General features: G+C 36.1%; 1 protein-coding gene across 1 annotated transcript; it reads right to left on the bottom strand.

The window, feature by feature from the left end:
- Positions 1–11,095: 11,095 nt before the first annotated feature.
- On the bottom strand, positions 11,096–27,003 carry LOC129217098 (dual specificity protein phosphatase 14-like). Its single transcript, XM_054851347.1, has 4 exons — positions 26,728–27,003; positions 25,920–26,130; positions 16,759–16,897; positions 11,096–11,429 (listed from the first exon to the last, which is right to left on the bottom strand). The coding sequence occupies exons 2-4, from the start codon at positions 26,079–26,081 to the stop codon at positions 11,170–11,172; spliced, it is 561 nt and encodes a 186-aa protein (XP_054707322.1). The 5' UTR covers positions 26,082–26,130; positions 26,728–27,003; the 3' UTR covers positions 11,096–11,169.
- Positions 27,004–27,008: the final 5 nt, after the last annotated feature.

The raw sequence follows: 27,008 nt of genomic DNA, 5'->3' as shown, positions 1-27,008 counted from the left end.
AAATTAAAAGTGGTGGGGGGGGGGGGGGGCTTACCAATCTACAAACTCATGTCAGCTCATTTCAAGTATAATCATGATCAATTACTATTTACTAGACCATCCCCAGTAAGAAAACCCCATATTTAACTAGTTAGAATCTGAAAAATGTCATTATTTCATAAGTCAAATTTTATTTAAAAATTCATGAAAATATGATCCCATTGAGATCCCAACTTGAAACTTTGCACAAATGAAGATAAAATACACACAAATTTTTGAGAATTTTTTAAAAAAAATTCATTATAGAAAAGAAAGAGAGAGATTTAATGATCTGAAAAATTTAAATTTAAAATTTAAATTTCATTTTTTAAAAATTAAAAATTTTCTGAAATTAGTCATGTTGCATATCCAATTAAACAGCAACTAATGTACTTTAAAATGCTTTTTACCAAATCTTTCTATCTATATTTGGTGCTGAGTTATCGTCCATTTTATGTTCAAACATCCATGAAAAAAAGAGGGTTTTTCGAAAAATCAAAGTGTCATAAATAAAAAAATAATAGAGATAAAAATCTAAAAATTTGGACTCTTGATAACCTTGAAGGGTACAACCGATGAGCCAAATTTCAAAGAAATACAAAAGGGTGAGGGAAAAAATTTCCCAAATTTTGGATCACTTGACATGGAATGACCCCCACACATTCATGCCTGCACACAGACACAAACACGTATGCTTACACACACATACACATACCCCGCCCCCATGCACACAAACACTCATACACACAACTACCCACACACTCATGACTGCACACAGACACAAACACATATGCCTACACACATACACATACTCCCCCCCCCCCACACACACACACACGCATACAAACACACACTCGTGATTGCGAAAAACATAATTTGAATTCAAGATGACAAAATTCAAATTAATTTTTCTTTCTTCTTTTTTTTTTTTTTTTTTTTTTTTTTTGATTTGGTTTCAATTTGTCTACTGTTGGTGATATTTAGAGAGTAAACAATTGAATCACATTAAAATTGCCAATAATGGGGAAATGACATTAAATTGGAGTAAAAGGAAGTCATGTGATGCACACATCAGCTCGTTTAATTCACTTACGCATTCGCTTACTGATGGGGGGGGAGGTTCAAGGTAGAGTGAAATCTCGATTATCCGAATCTCTTTTGACCGAAACCTCGTTTAACCAAAATCAGTTTCCTTAGTTTTATTTATTTATTAGCTACGTTGCCCGGCACCAAGAGTAAAAACTCATGCTTTGCGACCTGTCTGTGAGACTCGTGTTGTGGGTTCGGACGCCACCAGGTGTCCTCAGGGCCTGATTACCGCACAGGCCTACTATGCCTGGGCCTGGGGCCTCTCTTCCTAAGGAGCCCCAAATTACTTCAAGAATTATGCATAGCACTAGCCTGCGTGCCCGGCGTTGCACGGGCTACTTAAAAAATGAAAGAGCTGTTCAATTGATGTTTTTGTATTATTCTGACATCAGTTTCTAAAGCGCTAAGGAGTAAATAATTGCGCGTAATGCAAGGTTTGCAAAACACCAGTAGAGCATATTTTTGGCAAAAACCTCTTTAACGTTAATCATGTTTATCAATAATACAAGTTATGAGTATTTTCAATTAGCACAAAAGATGAAAATATATGCATTCTCAACTATAATATGTGCTCACTTTAAACTGAATTAAATCTGATAGAATATATCTGAAATATTTATGTACAATTACAATCAGCTTTTTACATAAAATGACACACACTTTTTTGTTGATCACGTGAAACTAAAGCACCAAGACTTATTAAATACCAATAAGCATTAATTTAATATCAAGCCATCAGATTCCAATTAAGCTTTAGTTAAAATCCTTAAAAACAATCTTTTTTGTTCAACTCTGTTTCACTTAAAAGAAATCCAAACACTCTTAATTTAACGTGTTCTTTTAACGATACAAACTGTATTGCAAAAATCGAAACAGGAAGGAAAAAGAGATTTATTACAATTCGAAAACTCACCCATGTGACGGAAAAAAGTCCAACAAAATAAACATAATTAGTCGCACATCCTAAATGCACCCAAATATGAGGCCGGTGAATGATAAACTTAACACTTCAATCAATAAACATAGCTAAAGAAACATTTTTCATACGCTGAAAACAGTTAAGAACGTTGAATGTGAAAAAATAAGAAAGGACAGACGATAAATGTCCGAATAGAGCAACCAATTTTAAACTAATTAAAAATGAAATTCTGGATGGAAACGTTGTTTTAAGATTTGGACAGCAGCCAAAAAAATCTCTTTTGACACAATTATTAGAATTTTATTTGCTCACCCATATGCAAAATGGCAACAGGAAAGAAATAAAAATTAATGAATAGCGTTATGTTAATTAACGTTTTAATTAATTTCTCCGCTAATTAAAGTCGTACAATTATGAGATTGATCCTATTGTTTTCTTTGGAAAATTTTGAATTGATCGGTATCTCGTTTGACTCCCGATTCGCAGTGGTTCTCGAGAAGATCGATCTTCAGACAGACAGACAGACAGACAGACAGACAGACGGACGCGAACAGATTTTAATATTATAGTGGATTACAACTATACAAAAAATACACACATTTTTAAAATAATAGCCTTCAGGGGGTCTCCAAATTATTGTGGGCCTTGGGCCTCACTTTTAGTTAGTCGGGCCCTGGGTGTCTTGGATGTTATTCCCTCTCTTAGTGCAATAAAAATGTCTTGTTTGAATATTAAAATAAATAAATAATTGGTGTATATTGGTTGTGAAAAAGCATGAACTTTCTAAATATTAAATCATCGAATAATTAAAAAGCAAGTTCTGTAAAGAAAGCCTGAAGTTGTAAAATGATTTTTTTTATACTCTTACTAGCTGCGTTACTCGGCTTTGCACGGTCTAGCTCGAAAATAAAAGTTCTGTCAAGTGACGCATGTTCAATAATCAGGCTTCAACTAGAGAAGAAAAAAAAACTAAAATTTCTCGTCTAAACAACCATTCTGAAAGAAAAAAAATGTCAAAACAAAAATTCTCGAACAAATTAAACACAACTTTCCTGATTATCTTCTGCTAGCGGTACAAAAAAAAAGGAAAGAAAGAAGATAAATTGCCAAATAGTAATGCCAAAAGGTGAAATTTTTACTTCAAAACAATAACAAAATATTTTTGAGCAATCACGATTGCTTATTGTTCTCACTTGACTGTTTTGAATTCCCATGATTTATTTTCCCGCCAGCACCCTCTGCAGCATCACCGTCGACCGGCTCCTCACGATGCTGCTCCTAAAGCGAAAGCCGTCTCCAGGTTGCATCCATATGCTACATACACAACTACGCACACACACACACACACGCGCACACACAAATACATACACCTACATACACATACACAAAAACATACACACACCCAAACACATACAGACACCTGCACATACACACACACCTGCACACAACTACCCACACACTCATGCCTGCACACAGACACAAACACATATGCCTACACACACATACACATTCCTCCCCCACACACACAAACACTCATACACACAACTACCCACACACTCATACCTGCAAGCAAACACAAACACACATGCCTACAAACATACACATACCCCTCTACACACAAACACACATACCCCCCCCATACACACACGCCTACATACACACACACACACACACACACGTGATTGCGAAAAACATAATTTGAATTCAAGATGTCAAAGTTAAAATTATTTTTTTTTTCTTTTTTGAGCAATCACGATTGCTTATTGTTCTCACTTGACAGTTTTGAATTCCTATGATTTTATTTTCCCGCCAGCAGCCTCTGCAGCACCACCGTCGACCGGCTCCTCACGATGCTGCTCCTCCTACGAAAACCGTCTCCAGGTTACTTCACTTACTTGCCTACACTTACACCTTCAATTATTTTTTTTCTTTAGCAATCGCACACGAACGCCTGCACACACGCACGTACACACACAGCACTGCATACACAACACGCACACACATGCATACACACACACACGCACCCACACACATGCACCTACACAAACACACACGTGCATTCATACACACACACGCTCGTGATTGCGAAAAACATAATTTGAATTCAAGATGCCAAAAATTCAAATTTTTTTTTTTTTTTTTTTTTTTTTTTGTCGTAGTCGAGGAAAAAAAATGTGGCACTCTTCTAAAACTTTATTCACGCTAATTTAAAATGAGATCGCGCAAACGATAATTTTCCGATTTAAAATTTCTGTTCTATTAGGCTTAGCAGTGCGTTTTAATTTTTTCCCGCTGATTTTACAGCTTTTTTTTTTTGAAATTCGAAGGAAATGTAGGATCTGTCTAGAACTGTTTTTCGCGGGCTTTCGAATGGGACCTGAATCAAAGAAATCAGATAATTATTTAATGCCATTTTCGGGCCCTAAAATTAAAATTCGAACGGTTCGGTTCTTTTTTTGGCGTTTGAACCCCCCCCCCCCCCCCACGTTCCTTCTCGGGGGCCCTAGTGCCTTCCTGTCAAATTTGGTCGAGATCCGACGTAAGCTGTGGACGGACGAGGGTCGAACAGCTCGGAAATCTGGGCGAAGAGCCCCGAAATGTGACGTCAGCTCGCGATGACAGACACCTGGTGCGTATGGCGCTGAAGAACCGCACAGCTTCTTCTAGACAATTGGCGGCACAGTGGTCAACAGCTACAGGTGTTTCATTGTGTGCTTCATCAATTCGGAGACGTCTGCTGCAGCCAGGGCTGCGCGCAAGGATTCCTTTATACAGGATTTCTCTCACGCAAAACCATCGCCGCTTGTGGCTACGATGGGCCAATGTGCATAGGAGCTGGCGTGCTGATTGGCAGCAGGTCGTCTTTTCTGACGAATCCCGCTTCAATTTGTATCACCATGATCTCAATTATTGTATGGGGTGCCATAGCATATCATGGAAGACGACAATTGCTACGAATTGTGGGCAATTTGAACATTACCCGATACATAAACAAAGTTTCACAGCCCCAAGCTATTCCTTTCCTGCAAGGATAATGCCCGTCCACATGTCGCCAGGACTGTCAAATCCTGCCTTGATTTGCAGCAGGTACAGCTTCTTCCATGGCCTGCATACTCCCCGGATATGTCACCGATTGAACATGTGTGGGATTTCGTTGGGCGGCGTCTCGCTCGTGATCCTCGTCCTGTTGCATCGACAGACGAACTTTAGAATGCGCATACAAACAATATGGAATACTCTTCCGCAGGTAGATATTCAAACTTTGTTTCACTCCATGCCGAGTCGTGTAGCAGCTCTTGTAGCGGCGCGTGGTGACCCCACAAAATACTAATTTCTATCTCTTTTTATTGTTTGTTTGGTTTGAAAATGTAATCATTTATTTGTACCATTACCACTCAACTGTGTATTAACTTTCATTCAACTATGATGCTTCCTTCATGGTGTTGAAATTTTCACAAACAGGAGTGTATGTATCTATGCATGTATGCCATCGTTACTCCTGAGGAACGACAAGGAACTGATAATCGAACCAGGTATCGTTAGATTCGTAATTTTTCGGGGTACGTGTTTGACTAGGTTGCATAATTTGCAAGGCTTTAATTTGCGGAGAAACTAATTAAAAAACGTTTTTTCCCCCTCCGTATTCTACTGGTAGTTCTTATTTCCTTTCGACTTACTCGCTCCTCCCTTCATTCCGTTCAAGAGCATATCACTGGCAGATTGCTTCTTTCACACGGAAGTTAAAGAATTAATAAAGCGCATTTTTTGAATGATTTTGAATTTCCTCATCCTTTTCGTTTGGAGAGAACTATAGGAGCGCGCGGATCTTGAGCTGGATGGCTACATGCGGAAGTCATACTATCGTTGGCAGAAGTGCATAGTCGCTCAAGATGGCTATTTTGAATGTGGATGTGCTTCGGTGATGGGAACTCTTCATGGTCGGGTTTTATACAACTTGTCTCCGAACTTTTGGATCGTACTACGTAAAGATGGGGGGAGGGGTATAATAAAAAATGGGGAGGGAAGACTAATTTTGAGGTACTAAACGCAACTTTCGGAGTGTGTCCCTAACGACGACTTCTGTAACATTTCACTTTCCTGATGCAATATTCCATCACTTTTTCTCTCGTTACATCAATGTGAGCGATAGAGCATTGTCTACCCCTTGAGTTCTTGCACTTTGCGGCCTCTGCTCCTATCTGTTTTTAGGGGGTCTAAGGACCTTTAACCTTCAAAATTTTCGATTTTCTGGAAAAAATACATGTTATGCATAATTTAATTCTGATCAATTTGTTACTTTATTTATTAAAATACGCCAAAAACTTTTCAAGTTATCGTAAAAATGCGTAAACTTTCCCCATAGAGATTTATGTTAACAGCAGCTAATTTAAGCTGTTTTTTCTCTGGTGCCGATTTCTTCGGTTTTCTGGTTTTGCGCGCATGATATCTCAGAAAGTTTCTAATATATTTCCGTAAAACTTTTCATGCATGTTTGTCTGGTATATTTGTATGATCTGAACCTCAATTTCAACTAAAAATAAAAGTTAATATTAAAGAAAAAATATTTTTGCCCAAAATTTTGGAAAATTTCGATATTCACTTATAAAATTTCAAAAAAAAAATAAATAAATAATTTTAAAAAAATATATAAATTTAAATTCAGATCATAAATATAAACCAGATAAACATACATTAAAAGTTTTACTGAAATATATAAGAAACTTTCTGAGATATCATGCGCGCAAAACGAGAAAAATCGAAGAAACCGGTATCTGAGAAAAAGAGGCTTAAACAGCTGTTGTTAACATAAATGTCTATGGGAAAAGTTTACGCATTTTTATGATAACTCGAAAAGTTTTTGACGTATTATAATAAATAAAGTATCAAATTGTTCAGAATTAAACTATGCATAACATATATTTTTCCAGAAAATCGAAATTTTGAAGGTTAAAGGTCCTTAGACCCCTTAAAAGTTATGATGTTACACCATTTTTCCAGGGAGCCCTCGGGACCATGCCCCATGCCATCGAAGATTCTTCAAAATTTTGCGTTTTAGAGCTTCTATTTCTAGACATGACCGAGAGAGATAACTTGAATCCCATATCTGCCCTTAGTTACCAATACCAAAGAAGGCCTACAATCGCATTTTTACCGAAAACTTTCCTGTGGAAGGTCACAAAACCTCTCCTCTCCTTGACATCACAATTATTATTGTTATTATCTATTTTTTTTTTGAGCAATCACGATTGCTTATTGTTCTCATTTGATTGTTTTTGAGATCCTTTGATTTTTCCCACCGCCACCCTCTTCAGCATCACCGTCGACCGGATCCTCACGATGCTGCTCCTATAGCGAAAGCCGTCTCCAGGTTGCATCCATGTCCTACACACACGCGCATACATACACAACTACACACACACACGCACACACATACATACACATACACCTACACACACATACAAACACATACACACATACAAACACACATTCATACACACAATTACCCACACTTATATGCCAGCACACAGACACAAACACACACATACACATACACCCTACACACAAACACACATACCCCCCCACACAAACCCCAACACACAAACACACACGCCTACATACACACACTCGTGATTGCGAAAAACATAATTTGGATTCAAGATGTCAGAATTCAAATTATTTTTTCTTTTTTCTAAAATTGCGTTTTTGAACTTGAATATCAAACATTTTCGGCGGTGCTGAACTCTATGCCTTCACCTTAACGACATCAAAGATGACCCACAATTGCATTTTTAGAACTTACCGAGAGCTACCTAGGGTTTCCAATCCCTCACCAATCTCAGTCTCGCAGGATTTCGGGATTGTGAGGAGCCAATCCCGCGGGATTCCGGGATTGGCTCCTTACACTGACTGACTTATTAACTCTTCCAAACGTTAAATTTTTATGTCAAAAAGAAAAAGTTGTGCCTTTTAGGAAGGACTGCTTTTGTTACATGAATTAATCTTCATCTCGAATTCCGTTCACCAATTGTAAAGCACTACAAAGTCACATCTCAATTAGCGACTATCGTTAGGCACGAAAAAGTGCACTTTAAAAATGTCTAATGCGTCTGAACAAAGCATCGCCCATATAGGATAAGAAAATATTTTTGCGCAAAAAATAATGGGCTTAATAAAAACGCGTGATGTGGCTCCACTGCAGTTGATTTTATTGAAATGAAATAATTGTGGAAATTTATCAAAAGATACCCTTAAACTTCAGCTTTTTCTAAAATAGATTTTTCTTTTTTTATGGAGGTCATATTAAGGGTTTTTGCTCATGAACTTCAAATTTCGGATCAAAACGATGTCGATTTGAATTGTATATTACTCTAACATATACACCTTGCCTTGTTGCTTCAGTAACGTTGGTTATTACATCAGTACATTTGACAGCGGGGGTGAATGCTGACTAGGTCGCAGTCTCAAAAGTTTTGAATAATTTCGCTAATTTTACCTCTCACTTTAAAGAGACAATCATAAACTTGAGCAGCTTAACGTACTGCACTGTCATGCGAGTCATCTGGTGTTTCGTCCAAGTTTCTGTCATCTCGTTTAGAGTTGTGCCGAACACATTGAAGATTGCTCAGATAATTCATCCAACATAATTTTCAAGGTACCACTTACATTTATATTATTAGCTTCAAGGTGACAAAGACATCGACAGGCTCTTCCTACAGGTTTCCCTGCATAATTTAAAAATAAGCAGAGCATATAAACTAAAAATATCAGGTTTGTCATTGCTTTCTTCTTTGGAAAAATATATTGTGCACTTTTAGTAAGTTAAAGGTTTCGAGAGCATTCCTTAAGTTTACAGAAGCGTTCCAGCATTGCATGCAGGCTACTCCACTCAAGCAGATTTTTCACTCTGTAATCTACTTCCTCTCTCTCTCTCTTTTTAAGCCCAATTTTTTGCTTTTCAATACTTAGTGGTGGTTTTTGAAAGAGCTTATAATTTTTACACATTTTCGCAAATGCTGAACGTATGAACACTGAAACCTCGAATGCGAATACCAATTCCTTCTCCGAAAAATACTCTTTTTTTTTTATTGTTTCCTTGAAGTAAATCTACCGTTCATCATATGAGACACAAAATTTTTCTGGCTCTTCATGCAGATACATAGACAGACAGGTGATTAAGCTTCAGATGATGCTCGTAAAAATATTCGTTTTATGGACTGAAAAACTGTGAAACTGCAAAAATTGTGAAACGTTTGCATGAAAAATCTTTGCGGGATCGCAATTCCGCGGGATTCAGAGAAAAATCCCGATTCAGGATCGGGGGATTGGAAACCCTAGAGCCACCCTCTCTACCGAAACTCAACGATTCTCTGAAATTGTGTTTTCAGAACTTCAGTAACGAAAAGTGACTTCCCGAAACTGATTCCTCCCTATGAAGGTATCGAGGACGGTTAACTTCCGTGTTTTATTTTTTTCCTACTTCAGAACATTTTCGGGGAAAGGCACCGAACCTCCAAAGATTGGGTAAAATTGTGTTTTTGGAACTTAAATTTTGAAAGCTTTCCGGGAGAAATTCCAAGCTCCGTTCCTTCCCCTAACGCCATGAAAGATGGCCTACAATTGTGTTTTTAAGATTTCAATTTCAAAAATTTCCGGAGAAGATCCCTTAAACCCGTAATTTCCAAACATCATCGAAGATCGCCTAAGAAAGCTACGCTTTTGGGACTTCGTAATTTCGGAAAATTACTAGTGGAGCATTTCCAAACCAGATCCCTTAACATCAAAAAAAGCCAGAAATCTTTTTTTTTTTTTTTTTTTTTCGCAATTATAGTGGCGGATTTACAGTGTCGCAACTGCGAGGGAATACAAACAATTTCCGGAGAAAAGACGTCGGTTCCTAACGTCACTAAACATAGCCTGAAATTGCGTCTTAAAGGTTCAAACGTCACCAAGGAAGCCCACAATTGTGTTTCTCAAAGTTCAATGTCGAAAAATTAATAGAGTATGCCCTAAAACCTTCCAAATTCTTTCACTGTCACCAAAGATTGACTAAAACTGCGCCTTTAAAGCTTTAATTTCAGATAATTTCATGGAGAAGCCCCAACCTCCCTAACGTCACCAAAGATAATCTAAAGTTTCATATCCATTTTGAAAACTATTCAGAACGGAACCTCAGCAATTTTTACGAAATGAGAAGATTAGGCGTGGGAACATTGGGCCCAATGTGCTCGCATCCCAATGTTCCCGGCGCCTAATCTTCCTCCTAGACCGACCTTTTTTATCTAGCGTAACAAAAAAAAAGTAACGACTGCGTGAAGTAGGTAGTGTTTTTTGAGTTAAATTTAAAAGCTACGTGGTGTGACTTCAATTTCAAAAAATTTCTGGGAGGTCCCCCGATCCCCCACCTTTGTTTTTTCTCTGATGTCAGTCACCAAAGATGTCTTAAATTAAGTTTTTTTTTTTTTTGGAAACTTTTGGTCTTGGTCATCTTAAATTCAAAACTAAAAATTGCACAAGAAAGAATTTCTCTGAAATAAGCTCTTTTTGCATCAATTCGCTCATTCCGTCCCGCTTCCTCATAATTAAAACTTCATATAGAATAACTATTAAGCATTGGTTTCTTAGGAGGGAATCGCCGACCTTCGGCGTCGCTTCTCGCCGAGAGGAAAACTTGATTCTTCTGCGCATGCTCGCCCGAGCAAAATTGGCGTTGTGAGTGGCACGCCAGAATCACTTGACTTTGATTTCAGCTTCACGCCGAGCAGCGACGTCAAAGCTCGGTGATTTCGTTTCTAGGAAACCAGGGCTTTAAGGGAAGATGGGCAAAGGAGGCAGCTGCTCCACTTTGAAAAAATGGAAGATCTTGCACTTAATAAACGTACATGCCCCCCCCCCCCCCATGAAAAATTTATTACTACGCTACTGAATGTAAAACGTAATTGACAGGCAACAGATGATTTTTTCTGTAGAACTAGTCACAAGAGAAAAAAAATGACTACAAAAATAAGTACATACTAGTTTTAAGCATTCAAGAAACAATAAAGCATTCCAACTAAATGAAGCAAGGCAAAGGACTAGAAAAAATTTTTATTAAATAAATAATAATACATAACAAAAAACAAAAGGAGGTGGGAGGATGTGCCACATCACTTCCCCAGGGATTTCCGGCAACTTCTGAGCCAAACGATCCCCTTGCAGACCTCGTAAAAGACGTCCGGCACCGTGCAGTCGGCGGTATCGGCGTTTGGCACTGGCACCATTTCGACAGTGGTGGCACCGAACAGTCGGCGCTCGTACTCAATCAGTTGCTGGAAAAAACCGTTGTTGGGGCGGATGATGCGCCTGCGGGACCGCAAGTGCTGGAATGCACTGCGCAGGCTCATTGCCTGGTGCTTCATCAGGTAGGCTGCAAGAGGGCACAAGGGTGTTAGTGCATCACCATCAAAAGGGATTTTCAGTGCATGGACGAACACAAACTAAGAATAAGTGGCTCAAAAAGTTTTTTAATCAAGTAATATTGTTGCAAATTTTGGAAATATATGTTATTTTCAAGCTTTCCTGTGCTTAATTTGGTCTTAATTCCGTGAATTTTCTTTCAAAATTACTTTCATTGGGAGTACGCTGTTCAGTTTTGGTCTTATCTTAAGAAAGATATTAATGTATTGGAAAGGGTTCAAAGGCGGGCTACAAGGCTAATAAATGGACTTTCCCACTTAGATTATGATTCCAGGCTTAGAAGGCTAAAAATGTACAGCCTTGACTGAGCAAAGAAGAGACCGAGGGGAAACGATTCAGTTGTTTAAATTTATTAAAATGAAAGATGTTACGGGGCTGAAGTTTAGCACTGAAAACAGGACAAGGGGTCATTGTTTTAAGCTATTTAAATCTCAGGCTCAGTGGCGGCGCTAGGCGTCGGCGACGTCGGCGACTGCCGGCGGCCTCGCGCAGATAGGGCCTCGCAAAATTCTCAGACGTAAATTCTCAGAAGTTTTAAGAAATTTCCATGTTTTCAATTGAAGCTCTTATAAATAAACAACAGACACAAAAGTAATCAAAATAGTGCGTGCAGGGGAGAATGCACAGAGCCAGCCTTAGCAAATGCGGGGCCCAATTCTGTAAGGGCCTGAATTAAAAATATTCAATAGCTACAGCTTATTGATCAGCCAACTCTATTCACCCCACCCCCCGTTCTATTTCTTTTCTTTTTTCTCTTGTTTCCTGCGTTCGTTTAAAAATAAGAAAATATATAAAATGCTGCTCCTCCGAACTCCCCTCCCCCCTACATACACACACACACCGAAAGCATTATGGAGCATCTGAAATTTCGTTTCCAGGTAATTAATTTCGCGATATTTCCAGCTCAAAGCCCCCAAATACTCAACAAGATCGAAAATCGCTTACAATTGCGTTTTTGTAGCTTGAATTTCAAAAATTACCGAGCCTAATTTTATAAAATACTAGAGGACCCGACAGACGTTGTTCTGTTCAATCTTAGTAAATTGAAAAGTTAAAACATTTCAATAAATTATAAAGTGTTTGAACCGTTTTGTTGAAGAAAAATCAATAAGTAAATTGAAAATGTTTTAAGCTGCTTGGTGTCAGATTGCGTACATTTATTACAGCTTGATTTATCTCGTGCCCACTGAGCAGTTGTTTTATCAACTATTTTTTCTCGCGTACTTGAATGATCTTCATATATTGTATGGTTTGTTCCTTGAGCCACACTCAAAAGATAAAAATCATCTCAGATATTAAGTATAAAAAATAACTACCCATCTAGAAAAAACGGGAAATCCCGCTGCAACGTCCCCCATATGAAAAAGAATACAAGAATCGAATGGATATCGTTTAAAAAAATGATAAACGCAAAAATAGTTCCCAGAATAAGCGAAAATCACCCCCTCCCCTCCCGATGCAAAATAAACACGTTCTTCAACTAAAGTGACTAAACACTCTTTAAAGAACCAAAAACAATTCTTTGCAATTTAAAATATTTCACCAAATGAACAAAAAATACAATAAAGTATATTAACAGTAGTAAACAAATAATGACGCAACTGTATTGTTATGGCCAATGTCGCCAAGCCACCGCGTTCCTGTATTCCAGTCGATCAGTGAGCGAAGCGAACTCCGACCGATTAGCGGTCATATTTTGAACGAAAAAGTCATATATTTTCCTAATTTATTCTTTCCACCAAAGATAAAAATCTTCCACTGCACTGATCTTGTGTGTACGGAACTACCCTGTTGTAATTTATCTGGACGAAAATAAAATTTGTTTCGTCTTTAAATTCCATCATCTTTTCCTTTATTAATGTACTGATTAATTTGATAATCCTCAAAGTATTCTTGACATTGGTGCTAAAACTCAGATGGATTTGAACCGAGAAACAAATGTTGTTATGTACGGTGCTATCTGATCATTTGGTTACGAAAACCTAAAGCACCAATCCGGTCACAAGGTTTAACTACTACTAAAAATAAGCGTTTTGTGAGAACCAAGTGAAAGAAATCCGATTTCTTCCAGTACTTTACTTTAAAATATATCACTGGATCTAAAATCGTTGCTTTCAAGAAATGAAGGCTTCACTCTCGCTCTCTTTCTACGTTTTATCTATTCTCAAGTGACATATCACAGTACGAAATTTCATTACAAAAAGCAGAGCTGGCTTTCTTATTGTTCTTTGGCATTGGGTTAAATATTTATTTCAGTTCTCGCTCAACAATAGGTTAAAATAAATATTAATCATTTGGGAGATATAACCATCCAAAGTTTAAATTAATTGACTAACAAAAACGTTTTCAAAATTTTCCGAAGGGAGAGCTCCCTTCCTTGTCTAAAATTCTGGTTTTTGAAACTTCAAATTCGAGAATTTGCAGGGGATTCATTTTGACCTATTTTTTTTTATAAAGAAAGAATCGATCTGGGACAGTCTCTGACCCTAAAGTCAATAAATATAGCCTATAATTGCGTTTTTATGGCTTCAATTTCTAGAATTTTCCACCGAGACCTCTATACCTCTTTTCCCCTAACATTAGCAAAGAAAGCTTAAAACGGCGTTTTTAAACTACAAATTTCAATTTTTTTCCGGGGGAGAACCCCCGGACCCCCCCCCCCCTTTCTATCAGGTAATTTTTCCCCTTCAATGTGCCGCCCCCTCCCCCACCACCAAAAAAAAACTTCTTTTTGATTGCGCTACTAGTCATGAATTTTTTTTTTCCTAGCAATTAAGTGAATTAGGAACTCAAGTGCCACTAGTTAGTACAAAAATTTAATTCCATGAATTCAATTACTTGTCTGAGAATATTTCATGATTAAAAGGGCCACGCAAAACTGTGCATCGCCGACGTCTATTTTTGCTCTCGCGCCGCCACTGCTCAGGCTAACATGGATATTAGGAAAAATTATTATTATAGCAGGGTAGTGGAACCTTGGAACAGCTTACCGGAAGAGGTGGTAATGAGCACGGGAGTAGATAGTTTTAAGAGGGCCATTGATTGTCACTGGGGATTGTAAATTGACTAGGACCAGTCTAGCTGGGCCCAGAGCCTGTTGCTGGTCGTCACTTTTGTATTTGTGTTTACTTCTCGAAGATCTACTTGTGTGAGGTTTTTCCTTCTTTGCACCAGTATTAACACCGAGTTCTCTGAGCTTGGCGAGAAATTGGCAAGATATCGCCAAAATGGCCTCATTTTACACTGATTGCTGGCACCAAATTTGGGAAGAAATCGCCAAATACCGCCCTACTTGATGACATTTGGAATCTAATAGAGAACTATGGAATTTACTGGAATATTGTCTCCCCCCCTCCCAATTTAAAATGCAAATTGCAATGTAGTAAATCTCCAGAAATATAAGTAATTACACTGGAACAGCTATGATATCTCGTGCTGCTCATTTTTTGTCAATGAAGAAGGACTCTTAAAATTTGGTAATGAAGAACTTTTACATAATAAGCCTATGTAAAACATGAGATTTCACTAGTTGTGAAGAAGTTTTGAAATGATCAGATTTTCTTCCATACAAAAACATAGTTCAAATCACTATTTTTCAAATTAAATTATGATTCTTAAGTCACAAAAATGGTCAATGTTTTACTTTTAGTATGCTTTAAACTGCCTGAAGACTCACTTTTTTTTCGTAAAGTATGTATTAACAGATTTTTCCACTTTTCAAATAATCCTTTTACAGATTATCTACCTCATTGAAGATTATTGTCCCTACATATGTTATATATACAAGTTATACATTAAACTCTTAATGTTCATAAAATTAATATCCATCCATATTTTTAAGAATATTACCTTTTTTAAGTATCTGCTAAGTGCGAACAAATTCGAATGGGTTTTCTCACAGAAAAAGAAGTGATTACTCTAGAAAAGCTTGACTGCACAACGCGTATAAAAACACTGAAGAAAGGTACTGTTGCGGAGGAGTTTTTATTGATCCTAGGAGCGGTTGCTGCTAAGATTATCCAACTTAAAATGTGAAATATTGACTGGATTATGGCAAAATTTTATGCCATTTCCAGTCAAGATTCTAATACTGTATTCAAAATTCTCCAACCATTTTTTTCTCCATACAGTGAGAACTTCTGTGACTTTTTTTTCCTTGAGGAAAATGTGGCCTACATCAAACTATTCACCCACCTGATCAATTCCTCATACAATCCAAAACTTAAGATTCCAGCTTAATAGTTTAACCAGGAGTAATTTTCACAAAATAAGATGAATAATCAGCAAAACACGAACTATAAATTTTTAATTTTCAAGGTGGAAGTCCTCTTAGGAAGTGAAGGTGGGATGGTGCAATACATGCAAAAGCTGCTTCTAATGGGGACATGGATTCAAGGGCGAATTGCATGCAAATAAAACTCTAGCAAAACTTTCACTACAGCCTAGCTACTACATAAATACAGAACAAGAACTTTCTTTTTTAACTTTTATTGATTTTAAATAAAACATTGAAAAGCAAATCATTCTTTCAAATATGTTTTTTAATGAAATAATTCAAGAAAAGTTTGTTTTTTTTTCCCCCTTCAGAATGTTCAAAAATTTGTGCAAAATGATTTAACTGTTGGAAAAAGTGAAACATTAATTTTAATTACATAACTTAAAAATGAATATCATATTAACCCCTTCAGTTGGAATTATGAAATATTTGACCAAAAATGTTGATATTTGGTACACAGTGTACTATGGTTAAGGGTATCTTATAGACAAAATTTTGAATTTGTAGGAGAAAAATTAAAAGAGTTATGGCACTCTTTATAAAATGTTCTACAAACAATTATAAAAGGTAATATAAGCGTTTGAAACGATTAATTAAAGATTATATATTTTTTAAAAACTCAGAAAAAAAAACCTCGCTTTTCAGATGAAAATCCATGGTTGGAAAAATGAGCCACTCTCTATCTCTCAATCCTTATATGTCAGTGTTGTCCATCCCAAAACGAAAAATTATTTCACAGATTATAATAAGCAGAATGTAAAGAGTCAACTACAAAAAAAACCAACTAATTAAATCAACTATTAAATGATTAGCAGCTGTTTAAAGTGGTTGTACGGCATACCGGACACCAGGTCTGAAGGGGTTAATGATTAAAAAAACATATAGCATAACTTCAATGTACATCTGCTGATAGTTTATAGTGCTTAACTTGTGGATGCGACAAGATAGACTGTAAGTGCCTAGAAATACAAAAAAAAATTAAAATATGATTGGCCAAACTCACCTATACAAAATGTGGCTGAGCGACTGATACCAGCAAAACAATAGACTAGAGTTTTTCCACCAGCTCGTAGCTCCTCGCGAATAATGTCTGCAACTTCATCTAAGTATTTCGCTATATTTTGCCTGTCATTATCTTCAACCTGAAAATTTATAAATCAAATTTTTAAAGATGCCATCATAATTCATTGTAAAAACACGCAAAGTAAAATCAGTCTACTCTGAATTGCATTAAAACATGAGCAAATATCAGAATAACCTGGCTTAGAACTAGACATAACCAAGGGCGCCCATATGCAAAACTTAAAGGGGGGAGGGGGCTCAGATATTTTTTTCAGATGATTTAGCAGGATATTTTCCTCATAGAAACCGATTTCAGTACAAGTTAGAGTTATTAAAATTTGACATTTTTAATAACTTATTCATTAATTGTTGGAGAAGAAATGTTTTGCAAATAAAAAGTAATAAAAGCAAGGAAGTTCTAATTTCAAAGGGGGGCTGGAGCCCCCCCCCCCCCCATATGGGCGCTCTTGGACACAACTATATTTTTGTAATTAATGCGTATCCAAATCAAAACATTTCATAAAAACTTTCTGAACCTTTTTTTTTTCTTTTCCAATCAATAAGCTAGTGAACTTAAACTACTAAAATTCATTTTAGAATGATATTTTAGAATGATATGTTATCAGGAATCAGTTTTTCAGATAACTTTTGCAATTCATTTCTACTTGTCTTTCAGTACTTTAAGTTGTTTACCTTAAAGTCATTTTATTAATTTTTGCATTTTCTTCCCAATAATATATCATGACTGTAACGAAAAAATAGACTTTTCTTGAAATGTTATATTAATTAATCACTACTAGCATTTTGTTAAAAAATATTCTGTTAGGTAACCTCCTAAAATTGCTGATACAAAGCATTTAACCTACTTTTCATTTACAAGAATAAACAAAGTATTTTGTACTCAAACATGGAAATCTTTTTTTCCCTGATTTCCACCATAAAAATTGACTTTTGCTTTTTGGCTATAATAGAAACAATTTATATTCTTCCAGAGCTGCCTCATAAATTTTGGAAAAAAGTAGGCAGTTTTGTGAGGATTCAGAGTATAATTCTTCAAAAAATTTAGAAAAAGGCAATAGAGAGTCGAATTTTTTCTACATCTTCTTAAGTCTTCCACATCTTCAAATGATTTATCTCATGAATGATTCATGTTTCTAGGAAACACAACCAGACAAATAATCAAAAAACTAAGTAGAGTCGGTTTATACAACAAAGTTTTCTTCCAGTGGCTACCATTTCACATTGAAGTGAAGGGTAGCGAAATTACAGACCAACTGGCAAAAAGGGCAGTTTAGAATCAACACAGGCTTCAAACCCTCTTAATAGGGAAGTTGAAACCTATTAAATGTTCATATTTTGACTATTGGATTTTGTTAATTGACCCTCAAAACTAAAAAATTCACCATCACTGAATTTTAAAACACCGTGATTGATTTTTAATGAATTTTTAAAAATCCACGCGCAAAAGTGCACTCTTCTGAAACGTCACGAGCTTACGTCACAGGGCACTAATGGGCAGCCTTCCGCCGAAGATCCCTTGTTTTCGTACAGACATTTTGAGCGCGCTGATATTTTTATTTTTTAGAAATTCAATAATCCTTTTGAACACACTACGGAGGCCGGATTCGTTAAAGCACAATCTAAATAATCTTCCTCAAGTAACATCAATGATGATATTCGAATATTTCCGAGAGGATGAGAGATTCAATGTTCCAGAAACGCGAGGAGTTAAATCCGAGGAGATAAGTCTTTTACGTTTCGTCTTCGAAGTCGAATGCATGTCCTTCGAATTCTCCCGTATCGGAAGAGCGCATGACGTCACTTCCTATGCAATTTGACGTCACAAGCGCTTGAACTTTAAAAATTAATTTTAAAAAAAACTACTTATCGTATCGCAAAAATTTTTTCACCTATGATGTTCATACATGTTACTGTATCATATAAAAATAAAATTGAAAAATCGAAAACTTCCCTATTCTCATGAACTTTTGACTAAATAAAGACATCTGCATCCTCTAACTAGAGAGCCGCTCTTGACCACAGCTGGTAGGAAGGCAAGAAGGCTGATGCCGCTTAATCAAATCGGTTGCAGAAAAATCTGTACTGCATTTTCCAAGTTTAGGAAATACTGGAAATGAAATTGCAAGCAGGACATGAGATCTTCCCTCCTTGCCCAAAGTGCAGCTCGCCTGAGCCCATGAAGCTCTATTTTCAAGACCTGGATAACTTCTGCCTTCCCTCTTTAATTATGGGTTCATGGACTTGCTGGGATGATATTGTCCAGCCAGGTAATATAAGCAACAACAACATCTTTCTAAAATCTCAATATATTTTTTATTTGGACCTTCATCTCCATTTTTCTGCAACTTAATCATCATTAAAATTAAAATCAACAACATTTAAAACATCACAAATTTGTTTAAAAGAGCAACCCATTTTGAAAATACAAGGAACCTCTTTTCCAATGCAAAAAAAAGTGAGCTTATGGATGTGAAGGAATTTCGTTTTTATTGACATCTCTACATCCATATACAGCAGAGATTCCCAAACTGTGGTCCGCGGACCCCCGGGGGGTCGGCAGTGCTATCCAGCTAAAACGTTAAATGTAATTAAGATTGAAGGACGAGTAACGATATTTTAATTCAAAAAGAGAGTACATTTATGAGGAAGAAAAAAGTTCTTGCTTAAACACATGCAGGACGCAGCACCTCCCTCCCCCCCACTCTTTGGAATTCTCTGAATTAAATACACAACACATTACATGAAATACACAGCCAGCTCAGTCAATTCCAGCCGAGGACTGCAGTTTCGTCCTTATTAGCACTCATCAGCCCGGCATAGGACTAACTGAGCTGGAGGTGGAAAACCTCTTAAGGAAGCCAAGAGTGCCAGTCAGTGCTAATTCTATGTTAGCTACCAGTTTGTTTGGCACTCTTGGCTTCCTTAAGAGGTTTTCCACCTCCAGCTCAGTTAGTCCTATGCGGGGCTGATGAGTGCTAATAAGCACGAAACTGCAGTCCTCGGCTGGAAATGACTGAGCTGGGGGTGTATTTCATGTATTTCTGCCTTAGCCCTGGCTATAGGGCGGTAACTTACTGAATATACCTGCCTTGCCAGAGCATTTTTTAAGGAATTTTCACTAGGCGACATAAGTTGAAAATAATTAAATGTCTAACTGTTGCTATAATATCTTTTTATACCCGTCGTGAGATCAAAAACGTAGGGAACGTATGGAATTAACGGCCCTTTAATTATTTCAAGCGTATCTTAAATACATACAAAGAGAATAGGTTCAGCTTCTGGTTTATGAATAAACCTTTAATAGATCTAAATATTGACAAAAAGATCCTGATTGTAAGTAGTCGAGCTCGCTTATTAGATTACCGGGAAAAGAGAATATGTTGCTTTATAATATTAACTCCGAAATAAGGGGTTCCGGGGGTTTCTCCCCCGGAAATTTTTCAAATTTGTAGTCTTAAAAACTCATTTTAGACGATCGGTAATGTTAGGGGAGAAGTTGCTTGGTGGCGCTCCCCTGTCTTTGGGGAGATTTCAAGGCCCTTCCCTGGAAATTTTTCTCATTTGTAATCTTAGAAATGCATTCTAACTGTCTTTCGTAATATTAAGGGGTCGGAGAACCCCACATCCCTCTCTCTCTCTCCTTTTTCAAATTGAAACCTTTTAAAAACGCAAATATTATCTCCAATTATGTAAAGAAGAGTGAGGTTCGGGGGTTCTCCGGCGGAATTTTTTTTCAATTGTAGTGCTAAAAACGCAGGTTAATACCGTATTTTCATGATGTTACGTGAAGGAAAGACTAGAAGCCCCACACTAGGAAATTTTTTTTCTAACTTACTGCCTTAAAAAGGCATTCTAATTATCTTTGGTAATGGTAGGGGAGAAGAGGTTTGGAGAGCTCCCTCAGAAATTGTTTGAAATTGTAACTCTGAAAATGCTGTTTTAAACGATCTATGGTGATTTAAGAGGAGGAGAGATTGAAAGGCCTCCCATCCCAGAAGATTTCCCATCTCAGGAAAATTTTCTAATTTGTAAACATAAAATCGCATTCTAGACTATCTTTGGTAAGGTTAGGGATATAGATAATTAAAATGAACACAAAACACACTGCATATTTTGAACAAAAGCAGTTTTGTTTGCTAAAGAAGTAATGCTGGAGTCAGATGCCCAGAGTGGCAGAATACATTTAACTCACTGGTTTCGAACTCGAAGGAACGTATTATCGCGATTCGTTCACTAATTTTTCTTTGATGGAATCAATAATATATTTTTTATTTATTTTTTAATGTGTAGTTAAAATGAAAGAAATCATATGGCAGTTTCTTGGAGAAACCACAATTATGAACGGAAACGGCACATCTTAACAAAGTCTAACCATATGTGTCGTGAGTGTTACCTAGTAAACAAGTTCTAAAATTCAATTCAAAAAAACAAAAGAAATGTATAATAACTCTATTAAAATTTGTAGCTTACTTAAAAGCAATATTATCTTCCTAACCATATTATTTTAAAATATTTTTTTCTTTTCATTTATAATTTTGACAGGAAGTGAAAATATGATACTTGGTAACACTCATGATGATGAATATTGTGCAATTTTATTTAAAAAATATTATTTTTTTTAATGCGATTCAAGGGACAAATTTATTCATAAAATGTATGATTTTTGTAAAAATAAACACTTAAATACTTCGTAGAAATACTGTCATGTTGTCCAGTAACATTCATGATATTGAAGGTGAAAAATTTACTTTTAAAGTAAAATATCTCTAGTTGTATGAAATACTAAGCTCAAATGAGGCAGTGCATGGCCCCACTGAATGCGCTGGCGCTTACGTATTCAGTGGGGCCATGGGCAGTGAGAAGCAAAAGGATCCACGTGGACATTTTCAAGTTTCGAGTAAAGCATGTATAAAGATTACGTCCTAGGTAGGCTTTCATTGAGTTTTTTTTCTAAATCATGCTATGCAGCAGCACCTACCAGGGTACTCTACTAGTACCATCTCTTGCGAGAAGACACAGAAGGGGTTCACCTACCATTTGCACTGGTTATCTCCAAATTTTTAATTTTGCCACTTGCATCCCTTTGCTTCTCACTGCCTCAAATATGATTGTACCCTTAAAAATAAACTATGTATTACGAGAAATTTTTCCCGAAAGAAATAAAACAGTTGATGATATTTATGTTTGAAATTTTTCAAATGTTGTTCAGGCAAAAGTTTGGAAAATGACCCTGGTGATTTATTTTTGCATAACCAAGAACAAACGCATCAAATATGCACATTTGAAACGAAAAAGATGTGCTTGTTACAAATAGGAACATAGAACAATTAGTATTTTTTAAATATGTCGAGTCGCGATACAAGCGAATGTTTGGCTAGCATTTACCACTTTCTAGAAGTCAAATAAATGCATGGTTGGATCCAGCTTTCAGTTTCGGAGGGATCATATCCTCATATATATAATAGCAAATGATCGAGTAACCCGCGTGTTTCAACAATGAAACTTGCGCCATGGCATGATAATTTGATAATATGTTTTGGTAATGTTTAACATGCAGGGAAAGACTTTATTGTGACAAGGCTGAATTCGATCCGGCACCGGCAACTTAACAGTTTTCCTGTTAGACTGTGTCATTTCAGGGGAATAAAGAAAATAAAAAATGGTCAACAATGAACGCTACCTACTGGAGCTTTGGGTTACTCCACTGGAGTTAGGGTTACAATTTTAAGTATCAAAATATCACCAAACAGGCATCGGCTTCGTTCAAATGTAGAAGCAATTTTCACCCGTCATACCTTGACGGGTGATTTTCTAGTTAGCAAATAATATTCATGAACTTATAGAAGTAGATTCATATTGACCAGAAGGAATATTTAAAAAATAAACAAATAAATAAATAAAACATTTTAAAATAAATTCATGAAAACTTTGTTATGAAACATTGAATGAATGTGTGTGGGGGGGAGGGGCATTCAATTTACCGGGCCCCTTCAAAAGGTTTTCTGTATCCGCCCCTACCCCATGCTACTGAGCGTTTATTCTAAAAAGAATTACGGATGAATGTGGCAGGTTGAGGGGGGGGGGGTGCGAACTAAACCATATGAACTAAAGTATTGTTGGCCCGCCTCATCTCCAAAAATTTGCAATGTGGCCCATGAGTAAAAAAGGTTGAAAACCCACGCTCTAAACCATATCCCGACATTCTTCTCCTTATTTATCCAGACATATATTAAAACAAAAAGCGTATGTATTTGAATTAAATAACAAATTAAAATCAAAGCCTAATCATTTATTTCCCTTACCTTTTTGATGAAGGAAAGAACAACGTTTCATGCTGAGTGGTGGCGAGAAAAAAAAAATTCTGTCAACGGAAACGCCTTTCGTTCTTAAACTCTTACTCTAAACTGCCCATTTTGTTTGTAAGCCCTCAAGTTCCCGCTAAAAATCATCACACCCCGAGTGAATCACTGATTAGTCTGGAATTTACACCACTGAGTCTGCCCGAGGTAGAATGATGACTGGATGGCGACAACGATTAGCACCCCTTAACCCGCAGGGGATGACATGTTTTTGTACCCAGTCGGGCGATTTTAAACGAGTAGGAAAAAAAGAGAAAAACTGCTTTTGGTTGACCGCTGGAAAATGCCCGATGTCTGTTGCTCAAGAGGAAAAAAAAAGAAAGGTTTGAAATCCGTTTAACAAAAATGAGGAGTGGAATCATTGTTGAATTTTCCAATGTCGCCCAGTAGTTTGATTTTGCATCTTCTAGGCGACAGAATTTTTTCACTACGCGACATTAGTGTCGCGTACTACCTATGTTAAAAAATGCTCTGCCTTGCCTGCAGTATTCGAATTGAACCGAACCATTGTTTCGGTCACTCGTCTGGTCTGTGCTAATTCTGTATTAGCTACCAGTTTGTTTGGTACTCTTGGCTTCCTTAAGAGGTTTTCCACCTCCAGCTCAGTCACTCCTATGCCGGGCTGATGAGTGCTAATAAGCCCGAAAATGCAGTCCTCGGCTGGAATTGACTGAGCTGGCGGTGTATTTCATGTATTTCTGCCATAGCCCTGGCTATAGGGCGGTAACTTACTGAATACACAACACATTAATTAATTTTCTGTTTATGACGAAGTTCATATTGTTGGGAAACTATATTAAGTAAAATGCAATTACTGAGGCATATTTTTAGAGGATACGCAGATCCTAATCACAGCATTACGGCGCTGCCAGGGTAGGTTTGCCCAAACCATAGTAAAAATTAAAATCCTAATACGCCATATGAAAAATTAACACACTTAAACTAGGCTTACAGTGTTTTGTTCAATAACTTCAAAAGTTCATTTTTATTAGTAAAGTTGTAAAAATTTGGTGATAACATTTTTATTTCCAATTGAACTTCAAGTAGAATTTTACTTCCATGACTCAAAATAATAATGTAACAAATGAAAACCAGAGAAGAGCTCTGAAAAATATACGGAACAATGAAGAAATAAATTTAAAGGAGAAGAAACGTAAAAATACATTAAAATGTTAAATCATTTTTTTTTCGCTCGTGCGGGGAGGGGGGGGGGGTCTGCGAAGTTCGTAATTGTTTCGGAGGGGGTCGTCGAGGTCTGAAGTTTGGGAACCTCTGATACACAGAATAACTTTGACTTAACGATTGCCAAGGGACTGGAAAAAGTAATTATTAAATCAAGGATATCATTAAATCGAGGAACATAGATATTCAATGCAGTCAAATCCGGAACAGTGAAATATACCATTAAATTGAAGAAATTGTTAAATCGAAGTTGTACAGTAAATTGGAGATGAATTACAGACAAATTTAAAGAAACACTGATTTCCACCACATGACAGTGAAACTTACAGTTTGATAGTGCACTTCATTAGCTGGAGTTGTTGCACTACATTGATTTTATATTGAATCAATATAAATGAACTGATATTCAGAATAAATATTGAATGCTATCAACAAAAAAACTTTGTAAAATTAAACAGTGGTTTTAAATTCTATTAAATAAGGAACCTAAAATATTATGCTTTAAATGTCAAGTTTTTAATCACACAGTCCAGAATTTAAACACTGCCAGCCATAGTCTCCAGGCTGAAATTCCACGGTGTATATCTGAGGGAGTAAAAAACTGGACAGAGGAAACACTAGATTGAAATAGATCTTTCAGAAAAACTGGAATCAAACCAAGTCAATTTTTACAAAAACTGTTAAAATATATTGTTAAAGTTCAAGGAAACTCAACAAAATAATGTCTCTGTTTTTTTCTTGGCATGAATAACTGCATTGAATGTTTAAAACTTATGTTCTCATGGTTTAATTAAAATAAAATGTTTAAGTAAACAAAATATACATAGTTGTAAACCATCACAAAAATCTTTGCATTTCAATTCAATCAAATAAAAAGGAAAGCAAGTTAGTCTGAATTTGCAACTTTGATTTAACAACAGAATTTATATTAAAATAGAAAGAAAATATGATTTCAAATATATATATATATATATATATATATATATATATATATATATATATATATATATAATAATGAAAGTGAAAAATATTGAAAAGACCACACCAAGAGCCCATAGATCCGCAACGCAGCAAAACTAAAAAGCCAAGTAAAAATAAAATTAAGCAAACAGAATTTCAAAAATTAAACGAATTATATATACATATATATATATATATATATATATATATATATAATAGAGTCGATTTTATAATATGACCAATGGGCGTATCTCTACAATAAATAGTAAAAAAGTTACAGTCCCTCACACTGGTGGTGGTTCTTAAGCGACAGTAAACTGGAAATCTTTAAATCATTTTTCTTTTTTTTTTTGCAAAATGCTTAAAAGTGAGATACACCCATTCGTCTTTTTAGCGACAATATATTATAACCCTTTGACCCCCCCCCCCCCAGTAAAAATTCGAAATGATAGGCCTGCTATACATCAAAAAACTATTCACACGACAATATGATTGATTGTTTTTGATGTTTCATTACAAAAACATAATTTATAAATATTTATAGTAAATAGTAAACTACAATTCAAAGGTAGTTGCTTACCATAATAGGAATGTACTTGAACTTATCAACAGGGTAACTTGGAGAAACCATACTACAGTTTATGATGCATGTGATGCCCTTTTGATTGAGCGAGTTCTCGCTAACATTCTTTGCACTCCCAATAAACAGATGGTCTGTCACTTCATTCAACTCACTTAACATTTTCGGCTTTAGGTACTAAGTGTTACACAAAATGTCCAACCTTTTCTTGCTGGAAAATCAAAAGTAAAATTACTTATAAAACTATGCATACAAAATAACATCAACTAAAATTACAGACTATTTATTCTTAATATGAACGGAATTATGAGTCACTGCTCTTCAATCATGAAATAAAAAAAAACTCGATCATAAATTTCTCGTAATATTAAGCTTCAGTTTCTACCCAAAGAAGTATCCATTGATTGAATTAGCATCTATATTTCTTTCAAAGAAAAAAGAAGGCGAATATGAGAAAGAGAAAAAAAATATTATCAATCAGTTTTTTCAAACGATATTAACAGATTTCACTGGGATTTATTTTGGATTTGTAACCCCAATACTATGTTTTAAAAGATCACAAAAACATATCCCCCTATTTTTTTTTTTAAACATGGAAAACTCGTATGAAAGTCGTAAAGTAATTAGTGCCGCAACTATGATGCATCGGAGCATCACGTTGTTAAAATTAGCTATCTACTAAGATGTAAACATTTTTACATGGCAGTGTAATGAATGAGATTTAAAATACCTTTGAAACTTTTAATGACACCTTTTAAATTGCAATCGAATTAAACATACACACACGTGCTTAAGAAAAATGTAATACCTCCATGTATATCACTTAGAGAAAACTCATATAAACATATCATGTAATATAAATAACAGCAGTCTTGCATAACGTTGCGAAAAACATAGCATAGCAGACTACAAAGAACCTCTAGGAACTAGAAAATAAGAATTTTAAGCATCTTCACTAGCGATGCATGTACATATGTATTTTTTATCTTCATTTAAACAACTTAGCTATTGATAGAGGATATTAAAGTGGAGCTTTGAAGCAGTAAACAATATTTTGGTATTGATATTTTCATTAATTTTTTTCGTTTT

This window comes from Uloborus diversus, chromosome 2 (genome assembly GCF_026930045.1).
Source record: "Uloborus diversus isolate 005 chromosome 2, Udiv.v.3.1, whole genome shotgun sequence".
Classification (NCBI taxonomy): Eukaryota; Metazoa; Arthropoda; class Arachnida; order Araneae; family Uloboridae; genus Uloborus; species Uloborus diversus.
Note: the sequence above shows the minus strand (reverse complement) of the source record. Positions and strands in the feature narration are given on the sequence as shown.

What these genes read in the sequence shown, in the direction of transcription:
- LOC129217098 (XM_054851347.1), bottom strand. Translation starts at nt 26,081, where the DNA reads ATGTTAAGTGAGTTGAATGAAGTGACAGACCATCTGTTTATTGGGAGT. An exon ending in TCAAGTACATTCCTATTATG is followed by an intron (nt 16,898 to 25,919) that starts GTAAGCAACTAC and finishes ATAAATTTTCAG; the next exon opens with GTTGAAGATAATGACAGGCA. An exon ending in CTCAGCCACATTTTGTATAG is followed by an intron (nt 11,430 to 16,758) that starts GTGAGTTTGGCC and finishes GCCCTCTTGCAG; the next exon opens with CCTACCTGATGAAGCACCAG.